At 33.9% G+C, this 12,541-nt stretch overlaps 1 protein-coding gene across 2 annotated transcripts in view; it reads right to left on the bottom strand.

The window, feature by feature from the left end:
• MINDY2 (MINDY lysine 48 deubiquitinase 2) overlaps positions 1-12,541 on the bottom strand; it is a 69,365-nt gene that overhangs the window by 31,778 nt on the left and 25,046 nt on the right. For both annotated transcript variants that reach the window (XM_046653271.1, XM_046653270.1), the window contains exons 3-4: positions 8,374-8,438; positions 4,028-4,186 (exon numbers count right to left, since the gene is read on the bottom strand). In XM_046653271.1, coding sequence (XP_046509227.1) covers positions 4,028-4,186; positions 8,374-8,438 — 224 coding nt within the window. The remainder of the gene's footprint in view (positions 1-4,027; positions 4,187-8,373; positions 8,439-12,541) is intronic.

Raw genomic sequence — 12,541 nt, 5'->3', positions numbered from 1 at the left:
AACAACAACAAAAAAAATTAGTGGAAAAATTGGTGAAACACAAATGAAGATTATAATATAGTGAAAAGTAATGCACCAATATTAAATTTCTAAGTTTTGACACAGGAACCATGGTCAGGTAAGATTAGGGGAAACTGAGTGAAGAGTATACGGGAATTCTCTGTAACATCTTTGTAACTTTCCTGTAAACCTGAAATTATTCAAAAATAAGAAGTTTATTAAAATTTTTTAAAAGAATGGATGTTCATTAGATTTTCTTTTTTTTCTTCTTTCTGCTTCTATCAATGACAGAGAAAGGTATATTAAAATCTTCCAGTAGGGCAATCTATTTCTTCTTATAATTCTGTTAAGCTTTGCTTTATAGCTTTGAGGTTATGTTATTAGATGCACATAAATTTTGTTTTTCATTGTCAAAAACTGACCTTTATTCTTTTGGCAGTTCCCATGGGTCCAAGAAATGCATATCAATCAGGGTATTTACCTTCCAGGTGTCTCCAGGCACATACAAATTTAAAATGATTATATCTTGCTGGCAAATTAAACATTCGATCATTCAAGCATTACTAAAATGATTTTTGACTTAAAAGTCTATTCATTTTGACATTACTGTAGATACACCAGCATTCTTTTGATTAGCAATTGTATTGGATTTCTTTTCTCCCTCTTTTTACTTGTAATGTTTCTGTTTAACTTCATACTGTTTTGTATATGTCTCTTGTAAACAACAAATATATATATTTTTTAATCCAGCCTCAGAATCAATGTCTTTTAACTGGAGCATTTAGTCCTATTTATACTTACTATAATTATACATATATTTGAATTTATTAAATCCAACATTCTCTCTGTCCCACCAGTTCAACATTCCTTTACCTCTCCTTTCTTCCTTCTTTGTAGATTGATTAATTTTTCCCCCTTCTACGAATCTAGAAGTTACTCATTACGTTTTCTATTCCTCTACTCTATTCTGGCTACTCTAAAAGAGCATTATCCAATAACACATTCTGTAATAATGAAAATATTCCAAATCTGTATTGCCCAATAAAATATTCACTAGCCACATGTGACTATTGAGCAACTGAAATGTGTCTAGTGCAATTCAGGAATGAAATTTTTAATTAAATTTAAATTTAAATGGCCACACTTGGCTACTAATTTGAATAGAAAAGCCATAGAAACTATAACATCTATCCCAACCATATCAAAGTCAGAAGTTAATACCCTCTTCTGGTACAATTAACTCTTGGCTCTTAGAGTACTTTACCCTCTTCCCAACTTACATTATTATTTTTGCATATGCTAATGTTCTTTTTTTAAATCCCAAAAGATAATGTTATTATTTGACACAGTTAACAATCATTTATATTTATCCACAAATTTATCACATTATTTTCTCTCCATTCACTCTTCCTTCCATCTGGAATAACTTTCCTTCTTTTCAAAGTCCTTGTTTAGAATTTCCATTAATGATGGTCTATTGGAAGAAAACTATCTTAATTTAATTAATCTAATAAATGACTTTATTTTGCCCCATTCTTAAAGGATAATTTTTCTGGGAACAGGATTACAGGTTAGCATTTGTCCTCTTTCAACACACTGAACAGATCATTTCCACTGTCACCTGGCTTCCAAGGTTGCTCTTAAAGAGTTGTCAATTAATAACGGAGAAATATCTTTTCAGTGTCTGAATTCTGGTGCACACTTTCTAGAGAACTGCTGATATTTATATGCAAGATAATTATTTGCAGAACACATAACTGGAATACAAAGACCTAGCCATTTCTGAGAGATAGTTCCTACAGACCTATGTATTCAAACTTTTGCCTTGTTCTTTTTCTTTCTCTGCAGCAGAATGCTTCTGTCACAAAACAAGTGAGTAAAATAGATAAAAAGCACAGCCCCCAGGCACTTCCAAGGTTTGAAAACCACTGTGTAGAACAGAAAAGTCTGATGAACAATCTCTGTTCTACATTACAGCACATTTTTTTCTTTAAGCATATAAATTCAACTGTTTATCAGACAAAATATAGCTACACATACAGTCAGAGGGATGATCAGAGTCCAAATTTTTTAAGAACTCAGGCTTAAGTTCCTCAGTTCATTCTCCTCAAGAATCTAGGCTACCTGGCATTGTCATCTGCCAGGATCCAGCATGGCTCACCTTGGATGTGTAAAATGCTGGACATGTTTAGATTTTTCAACGATATTATTAGAGACAGAGTGCCAATACAGATACAGATGCCCTGTTTACAGTAAGCCATCCTTTCATTGCCCGCAATACCAGTTGCTTTTACCAATGGACAGGGATGAAGAAACACTGCCAAGTCCTTGCTATTGTGATCTCGCCTTCCCTGTAGTTAATGCATGTATGCATTCATACTTCATTCCATCAGTCAATATTTATTGAGAACCTTCTATGTGCCAGGCACTGTTCTAAACAATGAGAAATAACAGCCTAGCCCACATAAGACATTCATTCTAGTGGGAGATGACAGCCAGTCAAGTAAAGGAATAAATAAGAATTCCAGATAATGATAAGTGGTAAAGAAAATCAAATAGGGTCATGGGAGAGGAAATGACTGAGGAAAAGGAAGGTGACTAATTTCAACAAGTTGGTCAGAGAGGGCTGCTCTAAACAAGGTGATATTTGACCTAAGACCTGAATAATGAGACACCAGAAATGTGAAGATCTGAGAGAACAATGTGTTAGGGTAGTATAACAGTGTTCCACAGTGGGCAATCAGCTGGTACAAAGACTCAGTGTAGGAATGAGCTTAATATGTCTGAAGAATAGGAAAGCAGTTCATGTTGCTGAAGGGTAGTAAAAAAGTGGGAGAATTACATAGGTGAAGTCGGACAGCCAGGCAGAGTCTAGATCACGCAGCATATCATGAAAACTCTCATCAGGATTCTGCATCTTATTTTAGTTACACTGGAGGCTTTTAAGGAAGGGAGGAGGCCATAGGGATAAAGGGGAGGGTTTGTTTTACAAAGATCATTCTGAGTACTAAGATAATTCAATGGGGAGAAAGAATAACCTTTACAAGAAATGGTACTAGGACAAGTGGATATCCACATGCAAAAGAACAAAATTGAATCTCTTCCTCAAATTATACACAAAAATCAACTCAAAATGGATCATACTCCTAAATGTAAGCACTAAAACTATAAAATCCTGGGGCCGGCCCCGTGGCAGAGTGGTTAAGTTCGTGCACTGCGGACATGGCACCATTCATTGAGCCACGCTGAGGCGGCATCCCACATACCACAACTAGACGGACCCACAACTAAGAATATACAACTATGTACCGGGGGGCTTTGGGGAGAAAAAGGAAAAAAATAAAATCTTTAAAAAAAAAAAACTATAAAATCCTTAGAAAAAGATATAAGAGTAAATCTTTGTGACTTTGCGTTAGGCAAAGCCATCTTAGGTAGGATACCAAAAGCATAAGCAACAAAAGGAAAAATAGATAAATTGGACTTCATCAAAATTAAAAACTTTTGTGCTTCAGAAGCTATCAAGAAAGTGAAAAGACAACCCATAAAATATTTGCAAATCATATATCTGATAAGAGACTTATACCTAGATATATAAAGAACTCTTGCAACTCAATAACAAAGAGACTAGTAAAAACAGGCAAGGGATCTACAGACACTTCTCCAAAGATATTCAAATGGCCAATAAACACGTGAAAAGATGCTCAATATCATTAGTCACCAGAGAAATGCAAACAAATCCACAATGAGATATGACTTTACACCTACTAGGATGACTATAATCAAAAAGACAGATAATAACAAGAGTTGGGGAGGATGCAGACTCAGCTTTGTATTTGGCCCCTAACTCCTTCAAGTCTTGAGCAAATTTAGCAGTCTGGAGGACTGTGCCCTTAGCTTCATAATTTGGCTAATTCCAAGTAAAAGCACAAAAAACATAAGTATAAGAAAATATAAATCTAGATTACTTTGCCAAAATAATAAACTTTTACTACATCTGTGTTTGTATAATTTAAAATTTTCTACTTACCTGAGGGTCCACTAACCACCCATGGTACAAAGGAATATCAAGAAGATCAAATACTATGCATTCTGGTGTATATTCAAACACTCGAACACCAGTGAATTTTACATTTACATCCAAGCCTGTCTGTAGTTTGTGCAAGATTGCCATAGCATCACTCATATTCTGAAAACAGAAAGAGGAAGGGTAAAGATGAGAAAAATCAAGCAACAACAACAAAAAAGATACTTAAATGCAGGCACATTTACTTCTAATTTTCCATTTTATCCAATTTATTCATCCCTTCAACCAATTTTTATCACTAAGTACCTACTATGTGTCAGGCACTATCTGAGTTCTAAAGATATAATAGCAAATAAAACAAAGTTTCTGATCTCATGTGACTAACATTCTACTATGAGAGACAAATATATAAACATAATATAATGTCAAGTATTAGTGAGAAAAACTGAACAGGACAAAGATGTACAGAGTGACAAGAGTGAGGGACCTATTTTGGACCAAGAAGCCTAAAGACAAAAGTTTTTAGTCAAAGAGGAAGGCCTCTCTCACTTCTGGGAATATATCCAAAAGAACTGAAAGCAGCATCTTGAAGAGATATTTGTATACCCATGTTCACTGCAGCATTATTCACAATAGCCTAGAGGTAGAAGCAGCCCAAATGTCCACTGACAGATAAATAGATGGAGAAAATGTAGTATATATATATATATATATATATATATATATACACACACACACACACAATGGAATATTACTCTGCCTTAAAAAAAGAAAGAAATCCTATTACATGCTACAACATGGATGAAACTTGAGGACATTATGCTGAGTGAAATAAGGTGTCACATAAGGACAAATACTATGTGATACCACTTATATGAGATATCTATAGAGTCAAAATCATGGAAACAGAAAGTAGAATTGTGGTTGCCACGAGTTGGAGGGAGGGAGTACTAGTGAGTTGTTCAATGAGTATAGTTTCAGTTTTACAAGATGAAAATGCTGTAGAGATCTGTTACACAACAATGTGAATATTAGTTAACACTACTGAACTATACATTTAAAAATGATTGAGAGAAAATTTCATATTTTGTTTTTTAACCACAACTGAAAAAAAGAAAAGAAATGAGCTATCAAGCCATGAAAAGACATGGAGGAAATTTAAATGTATAACACTAAGTGAAAGAAGCCAATCTGAAATGGCTACATATCGTATGATTCCAATTGACATTGTGGGAAGGAAAAACAATGAGGACAGTAAAGGATTAGTAGTTGCCAGGGGTTAGGAGGAGGGAGGGATATATAGGCAGAACACAGAGGAATTTTAGGGGCAGCAAAACTATTCTGTGTGGTACTATAATGGTGGATACGTGTCATTACACATTTGTCAAAACCCATAGAATATATAACACCAAGGGTGAACCCTAATGTAAACTATGGGCTTTGGGTGATAATTATGTATCAGTGTAGGTTCATAGATTATAACATATGTTATCACTCTGGCACAGGATGTTAATAGTGGGGGAGATTGTGGTGATGGGGGGAACCATGGGTATATGAGAACTCTCTGTACTTTCTACTCAATTTTGCTATGAATGTAAACTGCTTAAAAAAAAAAAAAAGAGCCTCTTTAAAAATAACGACCAAAGCAAAATAGTGAGTCTTGGGAAGCTTGGAAAAAAAGCTTGGAAAAAAAACTCTGCTGCAGAAAGTGGTGGGAAATGAAACCTGAGAGAAAGACAGGCTTGATCAAAAAGACTTGCTGCCCAAATTAAGGAGTCATTTGGTCACATAAGACTGTAATGAAGACGATTTTAAAGCATATTTTTTCCTAACCATTTTAATACATTAAATATGGGTACATTATATAGAGGATATATTTGATAAAACAAAGAAAATCAATATATAAAATTTAATAAAATTTTACTTAATGCCTACTGTTAATCAGACACTGTGCTACATACTGTAGCTATAAAATAGAAGTAGACTACAGCCTACTGAAGGGCTTATAGTAGATAGGGTGAACATGAAATAAATCCTGTTGTATTGAAACTAAGAACTCTCTCTGAAATCTGAAAAAGACAAATTCAGGTCATAAGCACAAAGTTTTGTTTGACTAAATATCTTATAAAATTCCATTCTAAGAGACAGTCTAGACTGAAAATAGAAATTATTCAAATGTTTTAAATTTATGGAAAAAGAATTTACAGGATAAATAGTTACATAATCTTTGGCTTTCATCAGTTTCAGCTCTTCCTAATAACTATGTTCCCCTAAAACAATATATTTTCTCAATCTTCCCAAAAGTTGAGTCTTTGAAAACAATCAGCTCACACTTTTTCCCTTCAGTGTTAAAAAAAATTTTTTAAGGCCATAACAATGATCAACCTGAGAAGATAGTAACAACAGGGAGCAACTGTAGGATTATAATTCCACTACTACCAATTTTTTCTTCTATATTTGTTAAATTCTTGGTTGCCCAATTTTCCTTCGGGGAAGTATAATTTCTAATAGTTCCTGGGCTCATGCTTACACCTTTACATAACTTCTACATTTTTTATAGATTACATGGTATTACAATCACTAAATCGACACCATTTGATAATATCCATAAAGATTAATAAAACTGATAAAAAATAAAATTTATAAGCAAAGGGTTAAAGAGGGTATTTTGCCATCTTGTTCCAAAATCCAAATTATGATAATTAATATTATAAAATATAAATCCTAGGGATGGTTGCTTACATCACAAGAAGGGATTACTATTGGTCCCTTTAAGGTAGTAGTTAAATTGTTTCTTAGAATTTTTCCTAAAGGTATTTCTAACATGGTGAAATATTTTAAATTTAAATATAAAATATATTTTTAAAACATATCTTCAATCATTAAAAAAAATCTGTCATAAACACAAACACCTACACACAGTATTTTCTTGTGTTGTCAGGGTATCTATCATTGAGCAAAACTGGAAAAAATATGCTGTTTACAACTTCTGGTAAAGAGGTTTTAACTAGGAAGATTGTAGCTCTACATTGGTCTTTCTAAAATTTAGGACATTTCTGCTCCCATAAAATCATACAAAAAAGAACACTACCACATCACACTTGTGAAATATTAGACCTAGCCCTGTCATCAGCTGGGTACATACTATTCTCAAAACTAATGGTAATGTAATCGTAATACCTTATAAATAATTTTAGAGCTTATTTTAAATGACAGTACTTTTTGTCTGACATGTTTATAAGAAATGCAAGTAGTTGTTAGATATTGTTTGTTTCAACTTTGAAACAAAACTTTAATTCCAATCATTTTCCAAGAGTCTAGATCACCTTAATGGAAGTGGATCTTGAGACTGCAAGATGGACTTGAAACAAACGAAATGCTTATATCATTTGCAAACACTCATCAATCAAGATTTTCTCAAAACTGTGCAACAGAAGTAAAATGAACTTTGAGGTTAATATGAAACTGCAAATATCATCCATAATTCCTAATTTCAAGTTTTTGTATTAATCAAAATAGTCTCACTAATTTCAATAAGCAATGATATAAATTTGATAAATAAACGATATAAATTGAACCTTATCACTTTATACTTATAAAATATCATTTACTGGTTTCATGTATTGGAGGTTAGAGTAAGATTTCCTTTGAAAAGAGGTTTCTATTGTGGAAAATGTTTGGAAATCACTGCTTTAAGATACAAATTCCAATAGATTTAAATGATTTAATGTACCAGTTTGGCTTTAGCTATAGATTTCCTACCTTACACAGTGCAATGAAACATGTTGGCTTCTCAATTCTATTAGGACTAGACTATCTGAACATTCAAATTCAAGAAATTTTGCATTACTTGAATACTGAAGAAAATGAAGCTCTGCTTGCTTTCTTCCAGCTCCACTAATTTTGAACCTAGTGACCCCTCCTATATTACAGAACAGAATCTCTAAAGAACATGCCAAGACATGTGGACACATTGAAAGTATGAAACAGCAGATTTTTTCCTAATGCCATACTTCAGACATCATTTGCTCAACTTTCTCCTAAATATAACTTAGTTATAAAATATAAATAAAATGAGAAAAGATGCATCAATGACAAATTCACTTCAATTTTTGAAGGAAAATACCAGGTTATCATTCTACATAGGTCTGTAGAATGATATCTATGTTTCATTCTATATAGCATAGATGCTCATATAAAACAGGGATAAAAATGTTTTTTACATTTTTAAAGAACTGTAAAAAAAGAAAACAAAGAATATGCCTGCAAAGCCACTGATAGGGACCAATGAATACATCCATAAGTTAAAAATTATATATTTTAATGTAAAAAAAAATTGTGTCTATTACCTGCTCATAGTTTAAACGTTGAATTTCTGAAATTTCTTTTGGCTTTGCATCAAGCATGTAATCTCCTGTAAAAAGAAATTGTAAAGTTGCCTTTTTAAAATATTACTTTTTCAGATCACAAAGGTAACAGATTTTAATTATAAATTGTAGCAAAAGGTGACATATAAAACAGACCCTCCCAATCCTATTCAGAGAAAATCGATGTTAACTGTTTGCTAAAGTCTCACATATTTTTTCAATGTACATATTGTAACGCTTTTGAACTTTCTTTTACTTTCACTTTACAATATATTTGAGCATCTTTCCATGTCACTACAACAAAAACTCTAAAAGGTTGTACCAAGTTTTACTGCTAGCAACAATATATTACCCTATTACCTTTCCAAAAATGGGTGTTACCAGTCTTCTAAATGTGTGCCATTCTGAGAAGCAAACAAATTTTTTTGCATTTAAAAAATTATCTTTTTATGCATGTATTTTTATTTGCTATCATCTTTTTAATATATGTATGACTTTTAGTATATGTGGCAACTTTCAAATATATGCGGCACCATTTTAATATATGTAGTACCTTTTAATCTATGTTTTGCCTTTTTAATTACGTATTAACTATACATACTTCTTTCCTTTGAATTGCCTGTTTAGCCAAGTATCATTTTTCTTATTGAACTGCAAAAGCTCTTTTTCAATTAAAGGAATTACAACACTTCCTGTTACATGTGTGGTAAATATTTTTTTCCCATATTGGCTTCTGACTTTACAATGATGTTTTACCTATTTTTGCCATACAGGAATATTTAATTTTAATATAGTCAAATTCTTCTATTATAGCTTATGGGTTGAATGTCATGTTTAGAAAAATCACCTCTTAAGAGTATACAAATATTTACATATGCTTTCTTAATATAATTTTATGTTTTATGTTTGTTCTTTTTAATGTTTACATATTTAATTTATGTGGAATTTATTTTGATATAAACAGTGATATACTGAACCAACTTCTCACTCAGGCTCCCAAATCACTAACTAATTGATGAAATTGTTTTTAATATAAGCTTTTTTTTTTTGAGGAGGAGGACTAGCCCTGAGCTAACTACTGCCAATCTTCCTCTTTTTGCTGAGGAAGACTGGCCCTGAGCTAACATCCACACCCATCTTCCTCTATTTTATACGTGGGACGCCTACCACAGCATGGCTTTTGCCAAGCCGTGCCATGTCTGCACCTGGGACCCGAACCAGCAAACCCCAGGTCGCCAAGAAGCGGAACGTGCGCACTTAACCGCTGCACCACCGGGCCGGCCCCTTTAATATAATCTTTATTTTCTAATTCAAAATAAACTTCTAGGGGCCAGCCCTGTAGCTGAGTGGTTAAGTTTGCACACTCTTATGAACATGAATATGTTATTATTTGTGCTTTTAATAAAAACTTCAAGATAGCAAAATCTAACCAGTAATGATTTTATTCTACATAGGTAAAAGAACTCTAAAAGCACTAAATTAATTGATTCACAAAAATATACAAGCAACACATGATCATCTCAATAGATGCAGAGAAAGCATTCGACAAGATCCAACATCCATTTATGATAAAAACCTTCAATAAAATGCCCAGAGAAGGAAAGTATCTCAACATAATAAAGGCCGTATATGACAAGCCCACAGCCCACATCATACTCAACGGACAAAAACTGAAAGCTATCCCTCTGAGAACAGGAACAAGACAAGGGTGCCCACTTTCACCACTCCTATTCAACATAGTACTGGAGGTGTTGGCCAGAGCAATTAGGCAAGAGAAAGGAATAAAAGGAATCCAAATAGGGAGGGAAGAAGTGAAACTCTCGCTGTTTGCAGATGACATGATCTTATATATAGAAAACCCCAAAGAATCCATAGGACAACTATTAGAAACAATCAACAGCTACAGCAAAGTTGCAGGATATAAAATCAACATACATAAATCAGTAGCATTTCTATACTCTAATGAACTAACAGAAAAAGAACTCAAGAACTCAATCCCATTCATAATCACAACGAAAAGAATAAAATACCTTGGGATAAATTTAACCAAGGAAGTGAAAGATCTATACAATGAAAACTACAAGACTTTCTTGAAAGAAATTGATGACGACATAAAGAGATGGAAAGACACTCCATGCACATGGACTGGAAGAATAAACATAGTTAAAATGTCCATACTACCTAAAGCAATCTGCAGATTCAATGCTATCCCAATCAGAATCCCAATGACATTCTTTACAGAAATTGAACAAAGAATGCTAAAATTCATATGGGGCAACAAAAGACCCCGAATTGCTAAAGCAATCCTGAGTAAGAAGAACAAAGCCGGAGGCATCACAATCCCTGACTTCAAAACATACTGCAGAGCTACAGTAATCAAAGCAGCATGGTACTGGTACAGAAACATGTGCACAGACCAATGGAACAGAATTGAAAGCCCAGAAATAAAACCACACATCTATGGACAGCTAATCTTCGACAAAGGAGCTGAGGGCCTACAATGGAGAAAAGAAAGTCTCTTCAACAAATGGTGCTGGGAAAACCGGACAGCCACATGTAAAAGAATGAAAATTGACCGCTCTTTTTCACCATTCACAAAAATAAACTCTAAATGGATCAAATACCTAAAGATTAGGCCTGAAACAATAAGTCTTCTAGAAGAGAATATAGGCAGTACACTCTTTGACATCAGTTCCAAAAGAATCTTTTCAGACACCATAACTCCTCAGACGAGGGAAACAATAGAAAGAATAAACAAATGGGACTTCATCAGACTAAAGAGCTTCTTCAAGGCAAGGGAAAACAGGATTGAAACAAAAAAACAGCCCACTAATTGGGAATAAAATATTTACAAGTTACTTATCCGACAAAGGCTTAATCTCCATAATATATAAAGAACTCACACAGCTCAACAACAAAAAATCAAACAACCCAATCAAAAAATGGGCAGGGGACATGAACAGACATTTCTCCAAAGAAGATATAAGGATGGCCAATAGACACATGAAAAGATGCTCATCATCACTAATCATCAGGGAAATGCAAATCAAAACTACACTAAGATATCACCTTACACCTGTTAGAATGGCAAAAATATCCAAAACCAAGAGTGACAAATGTTGGAGAGGTTGTGGAGAAAAAGGAACCCTCATACACTGTTGGTGGGAATGCAAACTGGTGCAGCCACTGTGGAAAATAGTATGGAGATTTCTCAAAAAGTTAAAAATAGAAATACCTTATAACCCAGCCAGCCCACTACTGGGTATCTATCCTAAGAACCTGAAATCAGCAATTCCAAGAGTCCCATGCACCCCTATGTTCATCGCAGCATTATTTACAATAGCCAAGACATGGAACCAACCTAAGTGCCCAGCAACTGATGATTGGATAAAGAAGATATGGTATATACACACAATGGAATACTACTCAGCCATAAAAAAGGACAAAATCGTCCCATTCACATCAGTGTGGATGGAACTTGAGGGTATTATGTTAAGTGAAATAAGCCAGACAGAGAAAGACGAACTCTGTATGACTCCACTCACAGGTGGAAGTTAACATAGAGACAAGGAGATCTGATCGGTGGTTACCAGGGGAAAGGCGGGGTGGGGGGAGGGCACAAAGGGTGAAGTGGTGTACCCACAATAAGAATAACAATGATGTACAACTGAAATTTCACAAGGTTGTAAACTATCATAATCTTAATAAAAAAATCTATAAGCAAGTCTATTTAATAAATATTTTTAAGTCCTTACTATACATGGCACGTTGTATATTTTTGTGTTGAGATTTTGATACAGCATTTAACAGAAAACTATGCTTTATTTTAAAGTAAATTCTATACCGTATTTACTCAAATAAATAAGTGCTATCCTTGTATCATATATTTAATTTAAGGTCTGTATTTATTGTGATAGAGGACTGTATATGTTCTCCTGGCGAACGTTTTAGGGGGTCAGGATGCAGAAGAAGATATAATTCAATATTAAATGACCCTGGATATGCTATCACAGATTTAAGCTTAGGTACTAGGGGTAGAATAATTATTGGGAAAGACTCAGATGAGCAACATTTCTTTTCCTGAGGCCAGGAAGGTTCTCTAGACAAGAGAAGAATAGCCTGGCTAAGGTAGGTAGCCTCTTAGATGGAC

The sequence above is a fragment of the Equus quagga genome, chromosome 2, assembly GCF_021613505.1.
Source record: "Equus quagga isolate Etosha38 chromosome 2, UCLA_HA_Equagga_1.0, whole genome shotgun sequence".
Taxonomy (NCBI): Eukaryota; Metazoa; Chordata; class Mammalia; order Perissodactyla; family Equidae; genus Equus; species Equus quagga.
Note: the sequence above shows the minus strand (reverse complement) of the source record. Positions and strands in the feature narration are given on the sequence as shown.